This window comes from Arvicanthis niloticus, chromosome 5 (assembly GCF_011762505.2).
Source record: "Arvicanthis niloticus isolate mArvNil1 chromosome 5, mArvNil1.pat.X, whole genome shotgun sequence".
In the NCBI taxonomy this organism is placed as follows: Eukaryota; Metazoa; Chordata; class Mammalia; order Rodentia; family Muridae; genus Arvicanthis; species Arvicanthis niloticus.
In genome coordinates this window covers 98,256,892-98,283,996 of record NC_047662.1, presented here as the reverse complement: position 1 = coordinate 98,283,996, position 27,105 = coordinate 98,256,892, and the positions used below count along the sequence as shown (strand labels likewise).

At 46.0% G+C, this 27,105-nt stretch overlaps 2 protein-coding genes across 9 annotated transcripts in view; both read left to right on the top strand.

Moving 5' to 3' along the window:
• Tdrd7 (tudor domain containing 7) overlaps positions 1-15,826 on the top strand; it is a 66,323-nt gene extending 50,497 nt beyond the window's left edge. For 3 of the 7 annotated variants that reach the window (XM_076935027.1, XM_076935029.1, XM_076935031.1), the window contains 6 exons: positions 1,328-1,489; positions 3,565-3,699; positions 5,379-5,489; positions 7,563-8,065; positions 11,009-11,169; positions 11,849-15,355. In XM_076935027.1, the coding sequence (XP_076791142.1) occupies positions 1,328-1,489; positions 3,565-3,699; positions 5,379-5,489; positions 7,563-8,065; positions 11,009-11,169; positions 11,849-12,192 (1,416 nt within the window). In that variant the 3' untranslated portion in view covers positions 12,193-15,355. The other 4 variants (XM_034501760.2, XM_034501761.2, XM_076935030.1 and 1 more) reach the window with 3 other exon arrangements.
• Positions 15,827-19,854: 4,028 nt separating this feature from the next.
• Positions 19,855-27,105, top strand: part of Tmod1 (tropomodulin 1) — a 74,855-nt gene continuing 67,604 nt past the window's right edge. The window contains exon 1 of one of the 2 annotated variants that reach the window (XM_034502185.2): positions 19,855-19,962. The gene's annotated coding sequence lies outside the window, so the exon portion shown is untranslated. Of the gene's footprint in view, positions 19,963-20,442; positions 20,462-27,105 lie in introns of those variants that run through there. The other variant, XM_076935024.1, reaches the window with a different exon arrangement.

Here is a 27,105-nt window from a genome sequence, read left to right as displayed (position 1 = left end):
AGCAATGGAATAGTTGGTTACTTAGGGCAGGCAACCAATGTGCCCTAAGCACATGTCCACAACTTGTCAGGCATCACCCTCCAGCCTCTTCTGAGGAAGGCAGCCATCGCTGTAGTTCCATGGCTCAGCTATATGAGCTCCGGCTCCTGCTGTCCCTCCATCCCTCCTGCGTTCCTCCCGTCCCTCCTTCCTTTCATCTTGGATCAGGACATGCAGAGGTTTTAAGTCACTAATATGATTTCCTAACCTCCAATATGACATAATTATAATCTAGAATGTGCTATGGTTTCCAGATAAACAAGTTCCTGCTGCTTCAGCCCTGACCTCTCACTCCCTGGAAGGAAACCCTTCCTTTTACCTGCAAGAGATGTCTAGCACCTCAAGTTATTTTGTTCAACTTTATAATATTTGGCTAGTTGGCTACTGTCCTGCTTTAGGATAGAGACAGTTATTTTGTTAGTTTTTTTAAGTTCCTAACTTAGTTTCATATGTAGAATATGTAGTCTAAAATATATATTGAATCTCTTATTCATATTGTCTGGAGTGGAGACATCAGATATATAGCTTTACTCCTTTTTGTTGCAGGGGTGTGTGTGTGTGTGTGTGTGTGTGTGTGTGTGTGTGTGTAAAATGTATGTATGTAAAGTACTATTTGCTAGTTGAGTTTGGGGTAATAGATTCCCAGAGAATCTAACTTGGTGAGGGTTCATTTGACCTAATAACCCAGGATGCTGAAGAGGACTCAATTTCCTAGTGCTGTGCCACCCAAGGGAGTCCTTGTGCATAGACACTAGCAACAGTGAGCAACAGCAAGCCCTGGGCAGGCCGTCAGTGCAGGCTTTGCAGAAGAGGGGCAGAGAAGAACGCTGTCATTTGTTAACATCTCACTGGCACTTCTGTCTATGTTGCTGACATGTCTTATTTTGGAATTAAACCGTGAAGTGAAGTTAAATGTTACAAGGTGGAGGGAAGAGGCCTTCGTGGCTGACTCAGCCTCCTGCCTTCATCCATCTGCTCTCTGGTCTGGTCAAATTCAGCAGCCATTTCCTGTGGAACTGGTAGAGTCAGAGCCCACTGAGCCCCACTGACCCTACTAACATTGTAGACATTGTAACCGTATCAGTCTGTGTGCCATGTGTGTGCCGGGTGAGTGAATAACTGTTTCTAGCAAGCATGACAGCAGAAGCACCATGGTAAGTAAGCTTGCTGTGTCTGCTGCAGCTGTTCCGGGGAGGAGAAGTGATCAGTCCATGCCTCCATGTTGTTCCCAGTGCTGTAGTAATGTTTGCTGAGAGTAAGAGCTGTTTCTTGCTTTTCTGTTTCATAGCACATGACTTCTGAGTACTTCATCTCACTACCCTTCTGTGGGAAGATCTGCCTCTTCCATTGCAAAGGGAAATGGTTACGAGTGGAGGTAAAATCAGCCTCTTGGCTTGTAGAGATCATTGCTAAGTGTTTCATGTATACAAGCAGATTTCTCGAAAGCACAGTAAGTGTGCTTGGACTCATCACCGGTTTCTGACAGCCAAGCTCCCTTTCTTATCTCCCTTCTTGTGCTTTGAAGAAACTAACAGCAAAATTTCTTCATGCTCTTGGTATATTTATGACTACATGTGTAGCTTTGCTATGTATTATATATAATAGAATATTCTAGAATTATAGAGATGAATATGTATTTAATATGCATAGTTAAAAAAATATAGGACTAAGGAGATGGCTCAGTCAGTAAAGTGCTTGCTACATACACAAGCATCAGGACCTAAATATGAGTCCCCAGCACCACAAAAAGAGCCAGGCACAGCAGCAGATGCTGTAAACTGAGCTCTGGGAGGGAGAGAAACTCTGGGGCAGCCTTGCTGAGCTGATAAGCTTGAATTAGTGAGCTTTGGGTTCTTTGAAAGACCCTGTTTGAAAAATAAGGTAGACAGTGATTGAAAACTATTCCCATTGACCTCTGGCCTCTACATGTATATATGTGTGTATGTAAAGTTTCATTTGCTAGGTGAGTTTGGGGAAGTAGGAGACCCCCATTCAGGCTAACTGGTGAGGATTCATTTGTCCTAATGACCCAGGATACTGAAGAGGACTCAACAGTCAAGTTAAATGTTGAAAGACAGAGAGAGCATGTGTCTCTCATGCTTATATACGTATACACATATGTGAATGGTTAAAGAACAACTCCTTTAAATTCTTATGTAAGTAAGTGTCAGTGCATTCTTGACAGAAGATGTCAAGGTGTCTTCTGAAGCATGCCTTCCACTCATTGTGTGAGACTCAGCTCCATTGCTGGAGTAGTCTGTTTGCACTGCTGTGTAATGTGGCAGCCCAACACTGCCCTCTTCTGATGAGTGTTCAGTTTTTGTTGCCACTGTGACCCCCTTCCTGTGTCCAATATTCCTAAGAGCCACAAGGAAAACAACTCTAGAAGAGAAGAAACATCATATGACTGCTTTCTGAAGTGCTTCAACATTTAACTGGACTTACTTTTAGTAAGACTCGTCTGTCCCTAACCAAATGAGAGCAGAGTTCCGGAGTGGTTCCTCCCTTTGATAGGACAGTTCTCAGAGGGCTGAGGTCTAGAGGATGTCACATGCTCAGATGGTCTTATTGAGCTCTTGATGCTGTTGTTTAGTCAATAATATTTAATTGTACAGAACTGTTTTTAATTTAAGATGTAACTCAAGACTCTGAAAAGTTACAGAAGTAATATAGAGAGCCCCCACTTAGCATTTGTGTACCAGTCTCTAATCACCAAACCAGGAAATCAACATTAATACAAGTAACTAATGTGCAAGATTTTCTGTTGTTTCTCAGATTGTCCCCCCATGTCCTTTTCAGCCCTGTGGTCCAGTCTGGATGCCTCATCGAATACCTGACATGTCTCCTCTAAACTTTCCAAAATACTGCTATAGTTGGCCTTTTTTTTTTTTTTTTAATGACTCTAAAGTATAGGGCCATCTTGTAAATTTTCACTCAGTTTAAATTTATATTTAAATTTCTGCTGTATATTTTGGACAAAAGTGATTCTTAGTACATGTACAAATACTTAGAATAAATATATAATATTATTTTATTGCTATTGTTTAAGTGATGTCTTTGTTCTTGTAGTTTATCCATTGCTGAACATTACTTTGGACTTTATCCCTCTGACTTTTTAAGCTTCAGAGTTTTTCATATGGCAAAATAATAAAAGTGACTGGGTTTTATAATAAAACTGTAAAGTATGTTATGATTTCAAAAAATTCTATCTTGACTTATTGGTGTTCTTTATTTTCTTACTAAGAAGTTTTCTCCATACTTTAGTATTTTCAAAAGTGCATTGTCTAGTTAGCAGTATTTCGAGAATCGGAGAGCTGGTAGACACTGCCGTCCTCATGGTGGGCAGGCTTGCTGTGCAGTCCTTGTTTTCTCACTGTCAAGTGGACTTAGAAGAAAGGTCGGGGTTGTAGTCCAGGAGTGTCTGATAAATACCTTTAAACAAGAAAAGCTGATAGCTTGACTGTGCTGGAGGCATTGTGTCCATCTCCCCACTGTGACAGTAAGCCACTGCTCATCTCATTGCAGATCACGAATGTTCACAGCAGCCGTGCACTTGACGTTCAGTTCCTGGACTCAGGCAATTCGACATCTGTGAAAGTGTCAGAACTCAGAGAAATACCACCTCGGTTCCTGCAGGAAATGCTTGCCATACCCCCTCAGGTACGTCCCACCTAGGCTAGAGAAGAGCTTCCTGCCTGTTGAGCACCAGTGGCAGCCATGATCACGAGCACTATCTCAGTTTATAAGGAGACTGGAGAGTGTCCGAGTATTCCTCTTCACTGGTTTTCAGAAGTGAATTTGTCTGACTTGCATAAGAAGTAGACACATTTACAGAAAACTGTTCAGTAAATATTTGTTTTCAAGTACATGGAGTCATTAGACTGTCAGCCTGCTTCCATGGTGCTCTTAACCTGTTGATAGATGGCCATAATACTGGAAGTCCATGGCCCTTTAAGTGCTACAGTCTGTGACACTGCTCTGGCTCTGGCCTCCATGTCTCCTCATGGTCTTGTTCACCTAGGGCCTGTATCATATTAACAAGGTTCCCTGGCTGGAGAAAGGGGCTTCTGGCCTACTATTGCCTCTCTAAAAGTCACATAACAGTCCCTTTGTTATGTTGCAATGTTGTATAAAAAAGACATTAGACACCTTTTATTTTCTGTTAACCTTGGCTAGATTCCTTATTTAGTAAGTGTGATCACTATTGACTGCAGGTCCCTAAAGGCTAGCCTGCCCAGCCTCTAGTTCACATCTCTCCAAGAGGTCTAAGTAACAGAAGCAAACCCAGAAAGGTTGAATGTTTCAGCTCTTGATTTTAAGATATATTAAACATGTGAATAGATTGCAGGATTTAAAAAAAAAAAAAACAGTATCTTTCTCTCACTAAAGTGCTTCCTTTAGCATTTCTTTTAATCCTTTAGAAAATCTGATTATATTAAATGCTCACTTTTTTGGTGGCGGAGCTGCTGAGCAGTCTATGGCCTTTCCTGCTATCTCTCAGAGCTTGTACTTTGTACCAACCTATAGGGCTGCCTGTCCCCATCTTCCCTCTGCCCATAGGTCCTGCAAAGTGTTCTCTCCACTCTGGATGGCCTAGCTATCACCTACAGCCTTTCCAAGGAGAGAGAGACTCAGAGCCTAGGGGGAGGGTGAGCGTGATGGGGTGCTTAGAGAGCACAGAGAAGGATGTGTGGGAGCTTTCACACTGGTCACAAATTGCCTCCCTTAGTTCAAGATTCACATATGGCTGAAGGATCCCAGTGTGCGTGTGTGCGCGCGCGCATGCGCGCGCGCGTGTGTGTGTGTGTGCGTGTGCGTGTGCGTGTGCGTGTGCGTGTGCGTGTGTGTGTGGCATTTGGGTACCCGAGGACTTAAGGGTTTTTGCCCTCTCTGCTTCTCATCTCTGCCTCCTTAAGGAGGTGAGCACAAGTGCTCAGCACCCTTTGGTTTCTTGGGAGATGCTGAGTGAAGCAGATAAGCTTCCTTTGAGGCTCGAAGCTAAGCTAGGTTGTTCCAGGTGTCCCATCTGTTCAGTTCTGAGACCTGCCACAGGCTGCTGTCTCAACTCATTTCACCATCTATAAGATGGTACACAGCATGTGTTGAACCAGAAGGATTGTGGGGTGACAATAGAGTCTGGTATAAACCCCTTGGCCCCTGGGAGGATTAAAAAATAAAAGTAGTGACATAAATAGATAACATATAGCAGACCCTCAGACCAAGAGCTGTGACTGCTGTCTTCTGTTGTGGAATCTGGCTTTAGGGAAACAGATGTTAGACCTGTTTTAAGACAGTGGGTTTGCTCCATACCATGTTACCATTTTTATTTGTTCTTCCAGGCTATAAAGTGCTGTTTGGCTGATCTTCCACAGTCTATTGGCATGTGGACACCAGATGCTGTTCTTTGGCTAAGAGATTCTGTTTTGAATTGCTCGGACTGCAGTATTAAGGTTAGTTATCTCACTGTTCCTGGGATGTCTGGAAAGAGCTAGAGCTCAGGGCTTACATGGATGAATCTCGTATCACTGGCATAAATGGACACATTTTTACTTCCAGGAGATGACTTATACATGTAGCTGCAGATATTTCATGGTTCATTTCTATTTAAAGAGTTATCCTCCATCTCTTGTATTACTCAGAACCCCCTTTTCCAGTTGTTATTAAAGTAGCAGAGAAGCTTAGTTCTCCAGTTTTGCTAAGAAATAGTTAAATTGACTCCAATATTGTGATAATATCTCTGGATAAATATTTCAACACATTTTTTTTCTAAATTGGGTTGGATTATAAACAAGTCATCCACTGCTAACCTGGTGTTTGCCCATTTTTTCCTGAAGCTTCTTAGCTTGTTGCTCACATTTCTATAGTGAAGAACGTTAGACACCCCTTTTAGCTCTTAAACCCATGCACACTGTTATTACATCTAAACATGGAGGTGAAATCCCTCAAACAGTACCTTCCCAAAGCTGTAGGTCACTTTCCCTGCCCTGACTCCCCTGTCCCTGTGTGCCTGTGGAGTGAGCCCTGGCTCCCCTGTCTGTCCCTGTGTGCCTGTGGAGTGAGCCCTGGCTCCCCTGTCTGTCCCTGTGTGCCTGTGGAGTGAGCCCTGGCTCCCCTGTCTGTCCCTGTGTGCCTGTGGAGTGAGCCCTGGCTCCCCTGTCCGTCCCTGTGTGCCTGTGGAGTGAGCCCTGGCTCCCCTGTCCGTCCCTGTGTGCCTGTGGAGTGAGCCCTGGCTCCCCTGTCTGTCCCTGTGTGCCTGTGGAGTGAGCCCTGGCTCTCCTGTCTGTCCCTGTGTGCCTGTGGAGTGAGCCCTGGCTCTCCTGTCTGTCCCTGTGTGCCTGTGGAGTGAGCCCTGGCTCTCCTGTCCGTCCCTGTGTGCCTGTGTTGTCCAGGCTGTGCTGTGCACCTTGCTCATCACATGCTCCGTGCTAGTATATTTGCTGGTTTGATGATGCCTTGTTTTATGGTCTTCATTTATCATGATAGTGTGTGGTGTTTTCTCGACAGTCTTGGGTACACATGATTGTTTTTTCCTTTTGAGATAGTGCCTTGCTTTGTAGCACTGGCTGGCTAATCCTCCTGCCTTGAGCTCTGAGGTGCTACTATTACAGGCTCAGTTCATCATTCTTAGCTTTAAAAGTACTTTTTAGTGGTTAGTTTTAGTGACAGTCTGTATCATAAATCTCAAGATGAATCACAGTATCTCAGTAGACACCAAAGAATGGATTTAAATGGTTCGCTGAGGGAGCACAGTTTTCAAAATAGTCCTTGGCTGACTGTTTTGTAGGCATCTCTCCCTCTTCCTGTCCATGTCCCTGTCTCCCATTTGTGTCCCCTTGCATAGAGGATAGACACAGGCTGAAGTGTCTCATTTTTGTTGTCCTTAAGACAAACTGGAGGAGCTGATGAGATCACTAAGTTGCCCAGCCCTCAGACATGCATCAGTGCAGCCATAATGACCGTGGTCCCTATGGACAGTGGGAAGTCAAGAAGGCTCTCATTTGGTGGAGTTGTTCTCCTCTTCTTCCCCAGCTGCTCTGTGTAACTGTGGAAGGAGATACAGACAAGGGCCAAACAAAGTCCCAGTAACTGTCATCCTGCTCAGCTGGCCTGAGTCAGGCGCTTATCATCACCGTGGCTGTTGTACTGCTGAGGTTGGGTGGCCAGTGGGTGGAAGCTTCCGTGTTCATCCTGCTCTGGATGGATGCAGTGTCGCTCATTTAAAGCCTTGATGCTACATTACGGCTCTTCTTCCCTCAGTAGTAGTATACATTACATTATTGTATACATCACAGCTCGTATACATTCCAGCATTGTTTTTTCAGTTTTTGTTTGCGTAAGATTTGCTGCTGTTTTATAGATGTTTTGGCACAGGGCCTATTAGGCTGTGAGAGATAATCCATCTTACCATGAATAGTATTTTTGCAAAATACTCTGCTTTGATATTTGAGGTTAATATAAATTCTGCTTGTCAGGATTCAGTGTCAATGTGGACTTTGTAAGTTGCTTCTTTCCATCTCCTGAAGGTTACAAAGGTGGATGAGAACAAGGGAGTCGCCTATGTGTACTTATTCACTCCTAAGAACTTCCCGGATCCCCATCGCAGCATTAACCGGCAGATCACAAATGCAGACCTGTGGAAGCATCAGAAGGATGTGTTTCTGAGCGCTGTGCCTGCTACAGCCAGCTCCCCTGGCAACAGGAATGGCAGCACACCTGCTCCAGGCAGCCCTGCAGAGAGTCTCAGAAAGACCCACCCAGAGGTCATCAGAAAGTCTGTTCTGGACCACACCAGCTCTTTCTCCTTGGAGGAACTGCCCCCTCCTGTCCACTTGTCAAAGTCAGGGGAACACATGGATGTGTATGTGCCTGTGGCCTGTCACCCAGGCCATTTTGTCATCCAGCCTTGGCAGGAGATCCATAAGCTGGAAGTGCTGATGGAAGAGATGATCCTGTACTACAGTGTGTCTGAGGAGCGCCACATAGCGGTGGAGAGAGACCAAGTATATGCAGCCAAAGTGGAGAATAAGTAGGTCCTGGGCAGAGCTTGTCCTTCTAAGAGTATAGAGTGCTCATGAGGGTCCTTAGTCTGTCCAGCGAGATTTGGCCTGAACAAATGAGAATTTTGAGTGAAAAATGGATTTGGTAAATTGTGCAAATTTTCTGATGTTTAAAGTAATAACATGTAGAAATGTACTAACCATTTTCATGTTAAAAGTTAATTTTACATACATAAAATGAAGTTTTTAAAAAATGTTTATTGAGGGAAATTTAGAGGAGAAAAAAAGCATAAGAAACTAAAACCAGATTCCCAGACATAACATTTTTTAGCTACTTCTGTAATCTTTCCAGTTTGATCGGTGTATTTGTATCATTGATACGCTGTTAAGAAGTTGTACTTTTTCAAAACTCTAATTGTCTGTGCTAAAAATTCCTCAGAAATGGTTTCTGGCTGAGTGATTATCTGTCTCACGGGGAAAGCAGAATTAGCATTTTCTTTAGTTGGGTAGGTTCTCCCAGATCTTTTGAGTATTATAAATAATAATAGCCATTATTATAAATAATAAACCATTGTTTTCACCTCTGGTTATTCAATAAGAGTCTTTGGAAAGAAATTATTAGTTGAAAGATGCACAGATTTGCAGCACACATTGTGAGTTGCTTCCTGGCAGTTGTGAGCACCTTTTTAGGGAGTGGCATGCATTGTTTGTTTCTCCACACCTGTTCCCTTCCTTGTGCAGTTCTGTTTGTATCCACACCTCCTTCCCCCAAGCCATCGAGCTGTATTGGATCTGCCCAGGGAAGCACGAGCTCCCCATTTCACACTCACGCCACTGGGTCTTAGGAAATGAAGAACCACCAGGGAAGATGAGTGCCCTGCTTAGTGCCGAACACAAAAATCTTCCACCCTGTTCTCCCCTTCATCACTCCCTCCACACACACACACAGAGTTCAAAAAGATCACACAGCTAATTTTTTTACACAAAATACTTTTTCTTAAGATAGTCAACATATGCATATGTAAAATGTCAATTTTATGAGAGAAAAAAACAATTTTCAATTCTTAAAATGTGAAAAGAATACTAGTGCTCATTTTGAAAATCATGAGCCTGTGTCAGCTTTTCACCTGTAAATTCATTATGTCGCTTTATTAACTACAATTAAGCATAAGTGGGGTTGACTTGGTTTGTATAAATCTGTCTTAATAAGTCTTCACCAGGTAACTTAGTTCTCATGCAGACTGTTGTCAGAGGGTGGATGAGTGACTTTGGTCTTGGGACCTGCCTGTTCTCCAGCATACCATTGGGGCAGCTCTGTACCTGCACTTTTGAGCTTTTTAACCAGCCAGTTGTTCATGGATAATGGATATTTTATAGATAAGAATATTAGTGATTTTTTAAAAGTTTCATTAGTTAACCAGTGTGAAGTGTTTAAAGACTCTCGACTGTTGAACTTTATTCTCAGCTATGGCAAGCTAATACATAGGACTCTGACACATTTTTAAATTGTCATGGCCTCCAAATCTCTTAATAAGAAGCACTTGGAAACACATTAAAAGCTCCCTTCTCCTTTCTTACCCAGCCCCTGAATCTAAACCCTGGGGAAAGGCCCAGCATCCACAGTTTGAACACTCTGGGTCATGATTGTTCTGGAATTGATATGTAATCCAATCTGAGCCTCTGTGTAATAATCACCTGGCTTCGGAAATTCACCTGAGCAGAAACACACCTGTTTCCTGCAGCACTCTTTATTGCTCTGTACTCAGTGGACTGGAAACACAGCACCATCACTGGTCCCCTGAAGCGCATTGATGATGCTGTGGGTAGAGACCAAGTGTATTTCCCGTACCCCCTTGAGCAGTCTGCAGCCTGGCATTTCTACCAGGAAAAGTCTGGTCTGAAGTCTTCACTTAGTTTATCTGCAGATGTTGGCTGGCACTTTTAAATGCCTATTGTAATGCCACATATTGAGCTAGACACTTGGAACCAAGAAGTAAAATGTTGTACATGAGACCGCTGAGGCTCAGGCCAGAGTGACACCGCAGGGCTATGGGCTATGGGCAAGGGTGATTCCCATTCAGGAGTGATTGGCTCCCGATCCCCAGGTATTTGTTAGGAATCCTTTCCATGCCTCAGTTGTCAGTGAGACGTGTGCATTCTCTCTCACTGCCTCTCAAGCCTGCCCCAAGGTTCCTGTTATTCCCTTAGAAGCCCTTGGTCACATACAGGGGTTAAAACTGGCCTCATTGTAAGCTACCAGCTGTGTTTCACCCTGGGCTTGCCGCTGGTTTCTGGCTGATAGCCTGTTCCTGCCACCTGAGGTCCTGTTCATTTTAAACAGAGGAAAGAAAAAAAAAAAAAAAAAAAAAAACGATAAGGAGAAGAGAAAACTGAGAATGGGAGGGCCTGCAAGGGAGGATACCCTAAAATGCTGTTGGTTCAAAACTTGATCTCTCCCCAAACAGCCACTGAGTCCTCCATGCCTTCACGAGTCCTCACTCTGGCCTCCCTGGCATATTTGCCCCTTCAACCATCATGCCCTCTCAGCTTTTCTCTGCTCTTACGCAATTCTCTGGCTTCCCCTCAACCTACCTGTGTCTCTCTTTCCATCTTGCAGACATACACCATATACCAGATGTGGCCATCTTGTGTCTCCACAGTGTGAGGGATCCCTTGCCTTGTGCTGACCACCCCCATGGCATCTGTTTCAGCCTAAAGAGGGTAGCAGTGATAGAGCCATGCCTTTCAGTAGCCCCGTGAGACCTGTAAAACTCCAGAGTGAACAGCATGTATCAGAGGACCCAGGGGCTCAGCAGGCAGTGGTAACCTCTGAGGAAAGCAGCCACAGTTGCTTCCACACTTCCATGGCTCATTTTTGTGTGTGTGTGTGTGTGTATCATATAATGCTTGTTTCCCTTTGGATAGGGTGTTGACTTTGCCTGTTTTCTCTTTTTAATCCATTGTGTCTCTAGGTGGTACAGGGTGCTTTTAAAAGGAATCCTGACCAATGGGCTGGTGTCTGTGTACGAGCTGGACTATGGCAAGCATGAGCTAGTCAACATAAGGAAAGTGCAGCCCCTAGTGGACGTGTTCCGAAAGCTACCGTTCCAAGCAGTCACTGCTCAACTTGCAGGTAATTTCTGCAGTGGGGCTTAGCTGCAGTGGGGCTTGCACTCTACTTGGTGCTTGGGTTTTAGCGAGTGCGGGCTCACTACTTAGCCTGCGGCATGTTGCTTCAGCTTTTTAATGCTAACAACATGCTGTCCGTGGTGATCATTTTCGTGATCAGTCTGTTTTCCCCTCTGCTTTTGACTCGGGTTGCATGTCTGATATATTTCTAAAGCTGTAATTCTGGGATAGCTAACAATGCTGTGTCTTGGTTTTCTTCATTCACAGTCTTCCTGTTTGGGGATATATTATGCTATGGGCTAGTTGTTTCTTTCATTTGTTTGAATGCTAAGCACAGGCCCGTAGTTGAACTACACCCTTAGCCCCTGCTGGCTATTTGGATGACTGTAAAGCATTCCATTGACTCAGTATTTCCCTGGTTTGAACTGTAATAACAACCAGCAAAAGGCAATGGAAACTTTCAGCCTAAATAACCATTAAGCATAAATTATTTTTAACTCTAAACTTAGTAACTGCTACACAATCACAAAACGTAGGGCAAGTGAGTTTCCTATTTGCATCACAACACAGCTTATAAATGTGTAACTTCACCACCCATTGACATTGGACATGCTTATTTAATGGCTCTACCCCAACACTGCTTTGTAGTGTTGTTTCATGAGGTCTTCCTTTGCTCCTTTAAGAGACAGTTCAGATGTGGCTCCCCTGTGAGTGTCCGCTGGGGCCCCTCAGTTTGAACCAAAGGCATGGAGGCCAGCAGAACACCTGTGCTTCCTTGACCCTGTGTCCTGCCATGCTGGGGTATTGTGGCCTTGCAGCCTCCTTGGGCCACCTGACTCCTTTGCTGCTGCCTGAGGCCTTTTGTACCCCAAACATGGGACAGTCAGGGAATGCGGTGCAGACAAGGGCAGATGTGAATTCCCTGATGGGTGCCCAACGTCGTCCAGTGCAAGGCAGGCAGTGTCTCATTGTGAGATCCTTGCCCTTCTCCCTGTGCCTTTCTAGGATTCAAAGCAGCTTCCCATGATGGTTGCATGTAAAGCAAGAACAGCAGTCACACACTACTTTGTGTGACATGGTCACTCGTCAGCCTGGGATGGGGCAGCTTCTTCAGATCTAATGTTTGCTTTTCCTTCATTTCCATCCTGAGTGCCCAAGTTCACCCAGTAGCACATTCTGTCAATACGACATCTCACTGTCAAGAGGGTTCCCAGGGACGAGTGCCTAGTGTCACTGCCATTTGACAGTGCCTTCAGTGCATACACGCACTCACGTGGAGGCTTTCTTGTGTCCTAACGCACAGTGCTGTAGATTTCCCCCTGAGAACTCTCTTGCCATTCACCACACCTTTGGATGTACTTGCTGTGTTTTCATTTTCATTTAGCTCAAAATATTTTTAAATCCCTTTGGGGTTTCTTATTGGCCTGTGTGTTAGTTAGAATTGTGTTATTCCTTCTTGGAGTCGTGGGATTTTTATGCTAGCTTTCTGTTAATCTCCACTGTAACTCCATTATGGTTTGACCAAACATTGTAGTTTCTGTTGTTTTGAATTTGTTCAGGTGTGTTTTATGTCCCAGAATATGAGTCCATAAAAACTTGAGAAAAATTATAATCTGCTGTTAGTGGATGAAATGGCCTGTAGATGTCTGGTAGATTTATAGTGTTGAGTTCAGTGTGTCCTGTTTGGAGCTATACCCCTACCCGTGTGTGTGTGTGTGTGTGTGTGTGTGTGTGTGTGTGTACAGGTAGAGCAACTGCTAGTGCCCATACCTGTCCCTATTCAGGTTGAAAACAGAGGTCAGTATCGGCATCCTCCTGTTTTACTCTGGATCTGGTATCTGGAGTCAAGGTCCTTTCACTGGATATGTGTATTGTATGTGTTGGTCAGAGGACAATGTCAGGTGTCTTCCTCAACCACTGCCCACCTTATTTGTTTTTTAAGATGAGCTCTCACTGAATCTAGGCTGGCTAGCCAGCAAGCTCCAGGGCACCATCCACCTGCCGGCATCTCCCCAGTGTGGAGTTGTAAGAGCCGAGCACAGCACTATACCTGGCTTTCACTTCAGTGCTGGGGGTGCACACTAAGGTTCTTGTGCATGTATGGTAGGTTCTTTACCAACTGAGCTGTGTCCCAGCCTTCAAGGCTAATTTTAAGTAGTGTTATTCTCCTTCACAGTTAGTGACAATACCTCATAAACTTTCTAAAACAACTTAATCCTCGGGAAAAATAGTTCCTTCCTCCTTCCTCCTCCAGAATGACTCTTACTGCAGCCATTGGTTACTTATGTATACTAGTTTGCATAAGCAACTACTTTGATGCTAGAAATTCGAATGCACTGGTATCTACTGCTAGATCAGTTACAAATAAGAATAACCAGGCACATACCTGTAACTCCAGCACTAGGGAGACTGAAGCAGGAGGATTGTGAGTCTGAAGCCAACTCGTTCTACATAGTGAGACATAATCAAGTCTCAAAAGCAAACAGTCAGTGTGATTTTACCTCTGTCACTCACTCTCTGATGAGTTCTCTTCCTCTTAGACCCAAGTTTCTTTTTTCCCTCTGAAGGTCTTTCCTCGTCCCTTCTGAGGCACCTACTTAGCAAACTCCACCAAGTTTTCATTTGTCCAAGAGTCTGTTTCTCCTTCTTTTTTATTTATTTTTTCTTCCGTTCCTCTACATCCGCCTCTCTAGATTGAACCTAGCCCCGTGTGCACCGGGGAAGCACTGGGCCCCTGCACTGTGAGGGCTTCTTGGGCAGAGGTAGAGTTTGAGCTGTGAGCACGTGTTCCTCATTGCTGTGCTCTCTGGTGTGGCTGTAAGTCTTCTGTGAGTCTGTCCCACTGTACCCGAGCTGCTTTCCCTCCTTTGGCTTCTTTCACAGCTTTCCCTGATTTTAGATTTTTCTGAAGCCAGGTGTGATGTGCAGAGATGTGTTTCCTGTGCTGTGTTTGGTGTGACTCTGACCTGAGGTGGTCAGTCGTCTGGACCACCAGCTCACTGGCAGTGTTTGCCCCCGGCCTCCCTCCTCCCTTCTCCCGGTTCCCACTACATCAACCTTCACACTTCTGAGTCTCCTTTCCAGACTTGTCTTTGCTTCAGTTTTAGAAGCTTCTCTTGTCACATTCTTGAGTTCAGAGACTCTTTCCTTGGCTCTATCTCCCCGGCCAGTAGACTTCTCTCTTTCAGCATCTTTGTTGTTTTTTGTTTCCAGCATTTTAATTTTTTTTCTTTCCACTTTTCTAAAATTTCTGTATTTCTATTAAATCATGCATTTTCCCTTTTGGCGCCAAGCATAGTCCCTGGTCCCCACACATGCTAAGCAAACACTCTCCCACTGGGTGGCACCTCCACTGTCCCGCTGGTCTCCTGTGCAGCCTGTCTCTTCCACTGAAACCCTCAATTGTCACTCATGGTTATTTTAAATTCCTGGCTGGTCAATCCAGCATTCCTGCCATATCTGGTGATTATGATGGTTGTTCAGTCTCTTCAGACTGAGGGCGTGGCCTTAAGAATCACTTGTTTTGGTGGAGGTGAACATGACACGATGGTAAAAGGCATTTCTGAACAGGCCCTCAGTGGTAAGAGTGTGAGGGGTTGGGGCTGGGGCATCTATAGTCCCACAACCAGATACCACCATGAGTCTTGGGCGAGCCTGTGCCCCAGACTGTGAACTTCACTTCTTCCAAGGAGCCCCTCTGAAGGGGAGCAGGGTGACTGTAGGCAAGAGGGAGCCTTGTAAGACCTGCCTGAGCAGTCCTCAGTCCATAGGCTCAGATGAAACACTGCACTGTTTTCTGTGACTCTCTCTGTTATAAGAAATGGCAGTGTACATAGATCATATAGCCAATCATTTCTGTTAATTTAGTATTGGTTCTGACATTTTTCCCTCTGGCTATCTCAATTCTAACAATTTACAATTTAGGCATAGGAAATGGGAGGGTTCATCACTACCCCCCTTATAAACAACATGGTCGTCTCAAAGGAAACTTGTGTCTGCAGGTAAAGTCTTACCTTTATTCAAGATAGAAAAACTATGAGACAAGGAGTGTTGAACAGCTGTTTTCTGGCATAAACAGGTCTAGCCTGGAATACTTAAAAGTACTTTGTAACTGACTAAATAGTTCTCCTTCCCAATGGCTCAAAGAAAGGCAAGAGTAGCCACTCACTGCCCCTCACTCCCTGTCTTTCTCTTAGGCGTGAAGTGCAGCCAGTGGTCGGAGGAGGCTTCGATGGTGTTTCGAAATCACGTGGAGAAGAAACCCCTGGTGGCGTTGGTACAGACAGTTATTGAACATACTAACCCTTGGGACCGGAAAGTAGTGGTCTATCTAGTAGACACATCGCTGCCAGACACTGATACCTGGATTCACGACTTTATGTCACAGTATCTGGTAGAGCTTTCAAAAGTTAATTAATCACTGCTTGAGACCTTGACCGCTAATGCAGATTGTTCTCTAAGCAATAATACAAAATGTGTAGTAGGGTCTTAAAACATCTTATTTTTACTACATGGCTTTGACTGTTGTGGAGGATTGAAAAGAATATGCTTTGTTTGATGAAAGATATTTAACAAGTTTTGTTTAACAGTTGACTTTTCAAAGAAAAATTGCACTTGAATTATTAATATAATATTAGAATAAAATGTTTAGCAATGTAAAACCTGATGTCTTGGTTTGCTTTCTATTCTGTTTTAAACACCATGGCCAAAAAGAAACTTCAGAGGAAAACCACCTCCGGAGGAAGCCAAGACAGGAGCTCCAGCAGGAACCTGGAGGCAGGAGCTGAAGCTGAGGCCATGGAGGGGTGCTGCTTCCTGGATTGTTCCCAGGGCTTGCTTAGTCTGCTTTCTTATAGAACTGAGGACCACAGACCCGGGGTGTCCCTGCCCTCAGTGGGCTGGGCTTTTCCACATCAATCATTACTCAAGACTACAGGCCAGTCTGAGGCAGACATTTTTTAACTTGAGGCTCCTTCTCAGATGACCGTAATTGTGCCAAGTTGATGTGCTAACTTTGTAGTCTCTAGGCATTCTGATCCTAAGTTGAAAACACTCATTTCCACTGATGTTTGCATTGCAGCATTGGGGTCATATTCAACAAATCGAGAATGTCATGATTTAACTTGGATCCACTCTGGTATAGTGATGTAGCAAATGACCCCAAAGCAGAATATTTATCCTTAGTGTCTGGTACATCAGTGTTGCTAAAGAAAGAGGCACTCACAACACTGTGCTCCTTGACCCAAAGTTTTAAAAAAATTAGTTAGTTAGTATGTATGTGTGTTTCTTATTTCATGTCAAATGAATTGACATAGAAGTAAGGGAAACTTTGGGAGCTGGTTGGTTCTTGATCCTTTCATCATGTTCAAGAATTGACTCAAGTCATCAGTTTGGCAACAAGTGCCTTTAACAAGTGCTTAGCCGTCTCAGCAGCCCTCACCCCAAACCTGTGTGGTTTCTTGTTCATTGTCTAGAATCCAGACTAGAGACTCAGGCTGTCTTCTCCGTGTGTTCACCCACATGGACCTTCATCTGGAGCCTGGACCCCACCTACCTCCATCCAGATCTACTGACATTTCAAAGAAGGATCGTTCCCCTCTCAACCAAACTTGTTCCTTTCTTTTTTTCCTAATTCATTCTGCCCATACCAGGTTTTCTTGTCTGTGCCCTTCGTGGCCTCCCTGGATGACCATGACGTCTTCCCTGGTGCCCCTTCTCCACTGTACCTTGTTCTTGGTTTTCATTTGTTTTTCTCTCGGGGTTGGGGGTGGGGTTCTTGCTATGCAGTCCAGGCTGGTATCAAACTGAAGATCCTCCTGCTTCCAAGGTGCTGAGATTGTACCAGGCCTAGCCCTCCAGTGTCGTGTGAGCATGCCTCGACAGTGTCCTGGTGTCACTGCACCTTAAGAGTAAGCAGCTATCTAGTTGCCTGTCTTAGTCATCTCAAGTATGAGTGCCCCTTGGGACAAAACCTAGCCATCTCTTTATCCTGCAGCACACCATGGAATCCTTCTCATGAACAGATGAGCCTTGAATTGTGCTGCCTGACAGCATGCATACAGTCCACACTCCCTTGCCTATTGCTGGCTAACCATGTGACGTCATTGCATCCTGGAACCAGGAAGGGGACTACCATTTTGGCTTCTGTAACTGTTACATGATCACTTCCTGTGTCATCCACATAGATGACATTGTAAACAGTGTACCATGTTCTGGCTTACTGGTGGACAGACAGATGGGCAAGTGGATGGATTATAAGCTTTAGCTGTGGTTAGGATGAGGTGGAGGAGCCCCAGACTAAGGGCAGAGCACTGGAATAAACACATCAAAGACATCTTGAAGTTCTTAATTAGAATATAAGAATAGACAGCATAGCTACAGGATGCATTCAAACAGTAAAGTCAGGCCTAAGGATGGTGCCCCTTACCCAGGCTGAGTAGAAGATGAAAGTTTGGGTTGAGCACACTGCATTTGAACTGATAGACTGCTGGGAAGATGATCAAAGGCTATTGGAAGTCTGAAGTAAGTAGACTTCAAGGAGAAAACCAAGCTGGAGACAAACTTTCTTAAAGTCACTTTTTATTTGAGAAAAACTAGGGTAAACAGTGTTAGGAAAAGAAAAGACCAGGTTTTTTAAAGTTTTCATCGTAAATGTATAAAAATTATTCTGGCTTTTAAAAAATGTATTTTAAAATACTCATGCACACTCATGCCACTAACTAAAATAATTGTTTATTATGAAATAAAATTCTTCCAAAATAGCAAGATTTAAGAATACTTATGCTGGTGGTTAAATTATTTATGGTAAAATAAAAATTTTCCAGAACATAAATGTCTGAGTTAAGGCAGTGTTAGGATTTTGATAGTGATGTCTTTCAACAACAGAAAAGGCACAGATCCTTGAATTGTACACAACCAAAGGAAGACTTTTCTATTTCATTGACTTAAGAAACATTTCCATTCTTAAGGCATTTATGGTTGTTGATGTAAGGATAAAATTAATGTGATGTGAAGTCACTTGACACATGCATGAATTTGGCCACTGCCCTGTATCAGAGTCCAGAGTCAGCTCCAGGTAGGCAACAGACCTGCCTGTGAGAGGCTAAGGTAGCAAAGTACCAAACAGAGCTAGCTGGCAGAGCACCTGGGAGCCAGGGACAGCTGTCCTCAAAAGGCTGGAAGAGGAGGAAGGGCAAAGTGAAAGAATACACACTGTTGTATATTACATATGTGGTATATAGTATGTGACCATACCGTGTTGAAATATTGGATATGTTCGGTAAAAATGGGCAAGAAGTTTGAAAGAACACAAAAAAAGAAAATCCAGCTGGCCCATAAACAAAAAGTTGTCAGCAAATGTGGACACAGCATTGACATTGCTGATCAGAACCTCAATGGATGCCATTCCTTGCTACCCAGCGTAGCTACCATGTAGCAATTCTTGTTAAGTGGTTTAACCCAAGTGGGAACCCCTTGCAAGTAGCATTAACCCAGTGCTCATCTCTCCTAGAGCTGAGCTTAGGCACTCAACTTCCTGCAGACAATGAGAAAGAATGAGCTGAGCCACACTGTAGTATTCCGAAAATCCACTAATAGCAAAGTAGACTTTTAAAATAGGATGTATTCATATGGAAATACCATATTATGTTCATATGGTAAATTCCCTCTGAATGAAACCTATAAATTGAACAGTGGGAAAGAATGGTGCATCACCAATTAACCTCAGCTGTGAGCAAGAGGCACCAACCTGACAGTAAGGGCAAGACTTCTGGAAGCTTCTTAGGAGGGGGTGGGGTAGGCTGCTGGTTGGCTTGCACAGGTGTTCTTACTGTAAAAATTCAGGCAGCTACACACCAAGATGTGCCCTCAAAGTATTTACACCCACAACAAAAACGCTTAAAAAGTTGTTGGGAATGGTAAGTCCCTGCTTTGTTTAAAAATACAACCCCACTTCTCCCTTGAAAAGGGCATTCTTAATAGGGCGAGGGTTTTATAATACAGAAATGCATTAGGAAAATACTTTCAGTACTTTCCAGCGTTTCTCCTTAGGCATCTAGGAATTAGGGTTTCCCTTACCAAAAAATAATACGTGAGGATAATGCAGCTGAGCCGTTCGGTGTCTGTTTGGATTCTTTGGTAGGAGCCATTTGTTTATTGAAACACTTAGGCTTCGGTTTGGGTTTAAGTGGTTTGTTCTGGAGAGAACACATTAGCCTTTTAAGAAGAAGGAACTTTCATTTCGATTATTTTAAGTGGTGATTTCGGACGCTCTATTCTCTAAATTCTGTGTAGGGAGAAAGCGTTCGATTCTGCACTGGAATTGCACGTCCACAGATGGTTATTAAGCCCTGGGCGCGTGCCAGTCCTGGCCGGCCTGTTGGGAAGAAGGGACAGGTTGCCTCTTCGAAGGAAGCGAGGTGTAGCTGGGCTGACTTTACTGGAACATTCTAAATGAGAATAAAGGTCTGCCTGTCTTTGTCCAGATACCTCCAATGTAGCTTAAAATTTTCCTGAGATAAGTTGGAGAAACCGAGAACAAGGCAGGAAACCACACATTTCCGGGGCTCAGGGTGGCCCTAGATCCTTCTAGCGAGTGTCGCTCCCAAGCCGGGTACCAAACAGCACCCTGGCGCCCCTGATAGAGGAGGAGGGCGGGGAGGGCGGCGGGGTGGGGCGGGGCGCAGTGACAGCGGAGCAGGGCCCGCCCCCGGCTTCCCACCCGCGGCCGCCAGGAAACTCACCCAGCCCCGCGCTCCGCTCGTTGCCGCCGCCCGCGCTCGCGCCGCCCCGCATCCCGGTAAGACCCCCCGCCCGCCAGCCCTAGGTCCCCCTCGGCCTCGCGGGGCTCCCTGCCGCCGCGCCGGGGCGCAGCCATATCTGGGCAAAATATTCAGCTGTCGCCGCCGCTGAGAAGGGACTGAGCACGGTTTCCTCTATAAATAGCCGCCGCCTCGGGTGGCCTTCGGGACTCGGGGTCCGGTTCCCCAGCCTGATGATCCGGTGGCTGGCGCTAAGCGTCCCCGCAACCTGACGCGCGCGACCCCTAGTTAGGGCGTCCGGGGCTCTAGACCTGGTCGCCTAGGGACCTTGGGAGCCGCCCGGGGTGCCCTCCTTGGGTATCGGCACATTGCGAGCTAGCAGGAGTCCTCTTGGAAATCTGGGGAGGAAAGGGGTCCATGCTTGGGGGACGCTGAGTCCGCAGAGCACCGATCTGGCCGGCAGCGGAAAAGTTTCCCAAACTGCTGGAACTAGCGAGGTTTAAAGCACCAGCTGCATTTAGATCGCGCGCAACCCAGGTAGGACGAGAAAGAGCCTAGAAGTAGGAAGCTGTCTCCCACTCGGAGATGACCTGGGCAATCCCCCTTTCTTCTCTGGATCTCGTTTTCCCATTTGTAAGGTGAACCTAGAGTCCTTCAAGGGGATGGTACCCGAGGCCACGAGAGCGGCCAGGCATGCTCTGAACTGACCACACTCCCCCGCACCTGTTCTCCAGTTTCAGGGTAGGGATGCTGGGGGGGACAGCTGCAAAAAGTCAGAGACTTTGGTGGAACTCAGGTCCTGGCCTAGGACCCACTGGGGCCCTCGGAATAGCCTGGGAAGTGTGCCTGGGGTGCTTTGGGGCATCTCTAGGCTGAGTCGCTAGCAGCACCTTGGCAAAACAACAAGTGACCAAATAAACTGGGCAGGCTCAGGCAGTTCAGTTCCCTATGTGGCACCTGTGATATTCCCTTAACCGTGAAGCTCCGCAGCTCTGCATAGTTGTCTCTCTCAGCCCGGTGCTCACTTTCCCTATGAGATTCTTGAAGACCTGGCCACAACAAAGCCAGACCCTAAACCCAGATTCTGGGTTCTTTCTTAGTGGGGACTCCCGTAGCGTTGATCTTTCTCCCTAGGTCCCACTGTTGCCCCTTGTAAGGGCTTCAGAACCCTCGAGGTCATGCAAACCCCCACTGCAGTCTGCCTGCCTTTCCTGTCTCTTACTGACCTTTCCTGGCAAGCCTGGGGACTCTCTGAGCCCCTCTTTTGTGATCTGCTGTCTGGGACTTTCCCAGGCTGGAGTAATAGTGTGAAGAGTCTAGTAATAGATCTAGGAGATTGCTCTGTTTTCTCTAGAGCTATCTCCGGGCCCAAATAGGAAGGTTCCCACGGACTTCAAACCTCATAACAAACAAGCAGAGTGCAGACAGGGCGCCTGTCACTCTGGCATCTTATCTCTAATGAGCTAGTCTCACAGTCCAATGGTTTGGACAGCCATTGGCCCTTGGGTGCCTCACATCCTAAGTGGGAAGTTTAGAGTCCTCTAAAAATAGCCCAGCCCATCTTTATCAGTCTCACACCTTCTGCTCCTCGGGCAGGGCTCTTTGCTTCAGCTTAACTACAGAACACAGGGACTAGGTGGTGTCAGCTCTAAGCAATAAAGGGGAACGCCTGGAGTTGAGGCCCCTAGCTCCAGCCCCAGCTCTGTTACCCACTCGGCGCGACCTTGAGAAATGACCTTAGTGGACAAGTTGGTCTTTAGTGACTCTGGAGTGCGGAGGGCTGGAAGTCTTCCGGGAAGCCCTCTAGCAGAAGAAAAGGGACATGCAGGGGAGGTCTGGGGTACCAGATCTGGGATGAGGACCCCAGGAGTCCAGGTGGGGTTTGGGGAGGCGGGGCTGTGGCTTTCCAAGAGCCTAGTGGAGAGGTGGGCACACAGTTACTCCACAGGGATAGAGTGCTGAGAAGTAGGGAGACTCCATCAGAATTAGGGGTGGGCATTGGGGACTTGGTTGCAGCATGGCAGAGCATTAAAAACTAGGATCAGCTGGAGACTCAGCTTGTCTCCTCAGTTCCCCCCTGTGTATAACAGGGCTAACAATAGTGGACACCTCATTCAGGCTGTGATAGGGATTGATAATGAGCAAGCCCTGAGTTTAGTTAGACCTTGCAAGGTACCTAGTGAAGGATGTGGTTAGGGAGGCAGAGTCTGGAGCTTAAGTAGAGACAGCTGCCAACTCTCTCTCAAAGCTTGAATGAGAAAGGCGGTAGGAGCTAGGGCAGAAGGCAGGCCTCTGTATTTTTGAGATGGCCAGCATGAGAAGTGGTAGAGGCAAATCCAGGAGCAACCACAGAGTGTAAGAGAATCTGAGGGGTGTGCCCATGGCAAGATTGAGGTCCTTCCTTAAGGACATGCCACATGTCACCAGCTTTGCAAGTGGCTTTCAACCCTCTAGACTTTGCTGAGCAAAAATGAGGGAGGGGGTTTGGGGAGTAGAATGAAGCAGGCCCTGGTCTGGGCCCCTGTGTCCCCTGGCTGACTCAGTCTCTGTGAGCCGTGAAGGGTGAGCTGACCCTGCTCTGGGGGCCTCATGACCTTGGCTTGCTAACTTCTGAGATGATGTCATCTATTGATGACTTCTGCTGAGTCCAGTCATATGGCTTCTTCCGGACAGTGTTTTGATTTTTCAGTCTTACTAATGGACCGGCCCAGGCTGCCAACATTTCTAAAGAGGCCAGTTCACTTTCCCTTAAAGCCAGAACACCAGCTAGATCAATTATTTGGCTGCTAAGAGTCACTATCAGTTTAAAGCCAGGGGCCTGCTTCCTGGGAGTAACAGGAGTTCAATCCCATGGTGCTGAGGGGCCGTCTCTCTTTCCGTTTGTTTTGTAAAAATCTTCTGGTTTGTTATGATGGCAACAGCCTCTCAGTTGCTCTCCGTGATAATGAAAGAATGAGCTCACTGGAATCAACCTAGGACATGGTCTGGAGTCTTCTGGGCTGAGGCACTGGGTCCTTGTCTGATAGAAATGCTAAAGAAACTCAAGCATTTTGCCCGTGCCTTCTGTCAGCTCATCTCATGGAGAGGAGCTTTGGGATGAGCTCAGTACCACAGTGCCTGCGTAGGTGGGAAGCACCCCTAAGCCCCTGTCCCTTGTATACTCCCAGGCTCCCTTTCTTTTTAGCCTGAGATATTAGAGTAACACCACAGAGCTGTTACTAGCGATGCCTGTAGTGGACCGTGGCAGTAACCATTGGACATTTCTTCCAGTGCTCAGACAAGCCGAGGAAAGCAGAGCGCCTCTTGGCCTCACGTTGCCTTCTTCATGGACTCACCTTCTGCCCTGCCTTTCAGTGAAGCTGCTTTTAATTCTCATGGCCTCTTGTCCCACCCCCTCTCCCATATCTGTTAGCCTCAGGCTCCTGCATACTGGACAAAGCCAGTAATGGCTCCCAAAGATGTTTCAACCTCAACAGACTTAGCCTTGGTCTCTCTTGTCATTCTTCTTGTGTTCTCATCTTGGTCACCAAAGACACGGTCCACCCAGGCACCAAGGCAGAGCCTCCCTTCCGTTCCCCTTCTGGCCCTTCCACATAGCCATTCAGTCAACCATACCTTCCTTTACAGCATCTATCCATTCGTAGGTCCACATTAATCACTGCAGGCAAGGACTTAGGCATCTCTACTCCAGGTTATCGTCAGAGTCTCTTTAAAGGGAGACTGTGCTGCTGTTCAAAAAGCTTTCCAAAGTGGAGTCATGGTCTTTTCAATGTTCTTTAGGGGAATTGCCCCATTTCCTAGTAAAGACCTGAGATTTCTTAGCATCTAATAGGATCTGGTCCCGGGGAACTTTGAAACCCCTGCTATACCTGCCCAGATTCTTTGAACCTTCTCAATGGCCAGACGTGTTTCCCTGCCTTTGCCTCAGTACTCCCTCTGCCTGGGATGCTACTGTCTCAGCTCCTTGGTGTCTCAACTGTGCTCCCCTCGAACCCCCAGAGCACCAGCATGCTCAAACAAGGCCCATCTGCTGCCTCTCTGCCTGGGCAGACAGAACTGTTGGAGGGCAGGGTTGGTAGCTGCTGTATGTGTGTGGTGGTGTCCAGATCACCTCTCAGCGCTTGTTACGGCACAGGCTCTAATAACCTGGGTGAACGACTAAGGCATCGCAACCATATGCATGCAGCACACAGCACCTGGCATTTGCATGTTTTCCCATCCACCAAGCTATCGGCTCCATGGGTCAGGAAGCAGACTTGGCCTGCCTCCTGTCAAGTCCCCAGCCCCCGTCAGCCCCATCACACTGAACAGCTGATGACATCAATCATGTCATTTGAAACTCACAACGATCCTGTGAAGGAGAGACAGCAGGTGTCATACCTGTGTTTTATAATTAGACAGTGGACCCCAGAAAGAACCGGGGTGCATATTCCAGAATCCTGAAGTGCTGTCAAGGGTTATAAACTCGAGGAACAGGGGTCTTTATATATATCTATGTCAATGGTTCTTTACTGGGCATCTTAGCCATGCAGAATCTTTCTGTAAATATGCAGATTTTAGCTCAGTGGGTAAGAGACAGTGCTCAACAGTATGAATTTCCAAAGAGTACTTTATTTCTAATAAGCTGGACTATGCTGTCAGTAATAAGTCTAATTTCGGGGAACATCTCTTAGAGCCTCCATAAAGCGGTGCTGACCTTCGTCCGCCCATTCCCACACACCCTTTCTTCCACTGCTGACTCTAAGACAGTGCTTTCTAAAAGCTACAGAGGAATGCCTTTGCACCCTGGCTCCAAGTCAAGGGCTCTCTCTGGTCAGCACACTGCTTACAAGTTTGGTGTCTATGAGCTTTTGGTCAGTGTTGGGGTGGGAACCTAAGATGGCTGAGATGCCGAGACATCAGACAGGGGTGTGCAGATTGAAAAGTGATAGAGAAGAAGACATGAAGAGAGACTTCCCCTATGCAAACTTGGTGTAGATTCCAGAACTCTGGACGGGAGTGCTGTGTGTACTTGTGTGTGAGCTTTGTATGTGAGTTCTGCTTGCCTACTTAAAAGTGTCTGAGATGGCTCAAAATAAGCCTAGATGGGCATTAATAAATACAGACATTCTTAAAGACAGAAGAAACCTGGGAAATTACAATTATGAGACTCTGGGAGTCTGATTAATGCTATTGGACCCTTGCTATAGAAAAATGAATATATTCATCCATATGGTGATTCACATAGCATTCAGGACAGAGCAGAGACCCCCTGAAGCCCATTCAGAAGCATGAATGCCCAACACAGGAAAGAGTACCATGTCAGGCTCCGAGCTGGAGATGCTAACTGATTCTGAATGCTCAGCTCAGCTCCACCAGGTTAGTACTGGCAGCCGAGGAGATGAGAGCACCCTCTGTACATCTGACACAAGGGCGGGCACGGGTCTTTCTAGAGACAAAAAACCTTCATGAGCCCTGGTTCTCAGCATGTTGTCATGACAACACAACCAAGCTTCTTGTAAAAAAAAGCCTCACATTACCAGCAATTTAAGAAGCTTACCAAAGTGGCTAAGAACTTGGACTCTGGAAAGCAAGTCCTTGGCTTCATATCTCAAGTCTAAATCACAGACTATGTAACCTCGGGTAACATTTATCCCCTCGGTGTCTTGGTTTCCTCATCTATAAAGTGGGTTGCTGCCAGGATTAAATCACTTAGATGTAATGTAGCAGGGTGGTGGTTGTGGTGGTGCACAATGTTAATCCCTGCACTCAGGAGGCAGAAGCAAGAGGATCTCTGAGCTTGAGGCTAGCCTGGTCTACAGAACTCCAGAGAGAGTTCCAGGACAGATAGAGCTACACAGAGAAACACTGTCTTGAAAAACAAAACAAACAAACAAAAAAATCAGCTATATATAAAATGTTAAGGGCAACACCTGAGACACGGTCCATGCTCTTTCAAAGTACTCAAGTGTGGTTTCCAGTATGGACATTGGATGGTTTACACCCACGGTAACTCCAGCTCCAGGAGATCCGGCTCCCTCTCCTGGCTTCTGTGGGAACTGGCATGCATTCCCACACAGACATACACACTCAAGACACACAAGATACACACTCAGACAGACACACACACACACAAGACACACACAGAGACACAACACACAGACACACACACACAGACATCATTTCTCCTCCTCTTGTTCTTCCTCCTCCTCCTCCTCTTCCTCCTCCTTCCTTTCTGTAACACTACAGTGATATGAGGCCATTACAGCCTCAGTGGGATGTCATGGGGTTCCATTGCATTTCAATACAACTTATTCACCCAGAGTTCCCTTTGTGATGAGCTCTGTGATGTGGTATTTGCAGGACCAGACTGGATTATAAAAGGCAGTCTGTACATAGATCTTTGTAAATTCCATGAGTTGGGGCCTGGAACTGGAACTGCTGTCAAAGGCTGTGACACACTGTGACCTTTGTGTAGCTTACCTGGCTTTGGAAGAGCCCTGACAACGTCTCCTCCAGTCCATGAGGATGCCACCACCCCTTGGGTCATTCCCATGGGTGGTTCTTGGGCTTTTGGCCCTGCCCTTCTACATGTGGGCCGTGACCCACATGGGGTTTCATCATCTATGCAGCTATTGACGAACCAGCCTTTTCATCGATGGGGCTGCCTATTCCTTCCCTAGCCACACAGTGGTTTTCCCCTGGTCTGTTCTATTTTTGTTTTTGTCGTTGTAAGAACTCTTTGTTAACCAAATTAACCTTGTGTTCAATCACGGTTTATATAGTCTGTGCCACCCCCCCCCCCCACACACACACCATTTGCCCCTTCAAAAAAAGTATAAAATGTGCCCCATATTTTATATGGCTCTATTCCTGTGAATGCCCACCGTGAGGCCAGGTGGCGACAGGAGGAGCCCAGAGCTCCTCCTCAAGTTCATTTGCATTTCTTGGAGACTTAGCCATCAAATTCAGCTGGCACACCCTACACTGGTTCTCATGGAACCCGGGCTGGCCTTAAACTTGCTATGTGTCTGAGGATGACTTGGAACTTCTGACCCTCCTCCTGAGTGCTGGGATTACAGATGTGAGTGTGACACCACTCTGTGTTTATGACGTGCTGGGGATAAAAGCAAGGCTTTGGGCATACTAAGCAAATGACCAGCTCAGCCTCATCCAAATCCCAGCCTGTTGCCTGTCTGCCT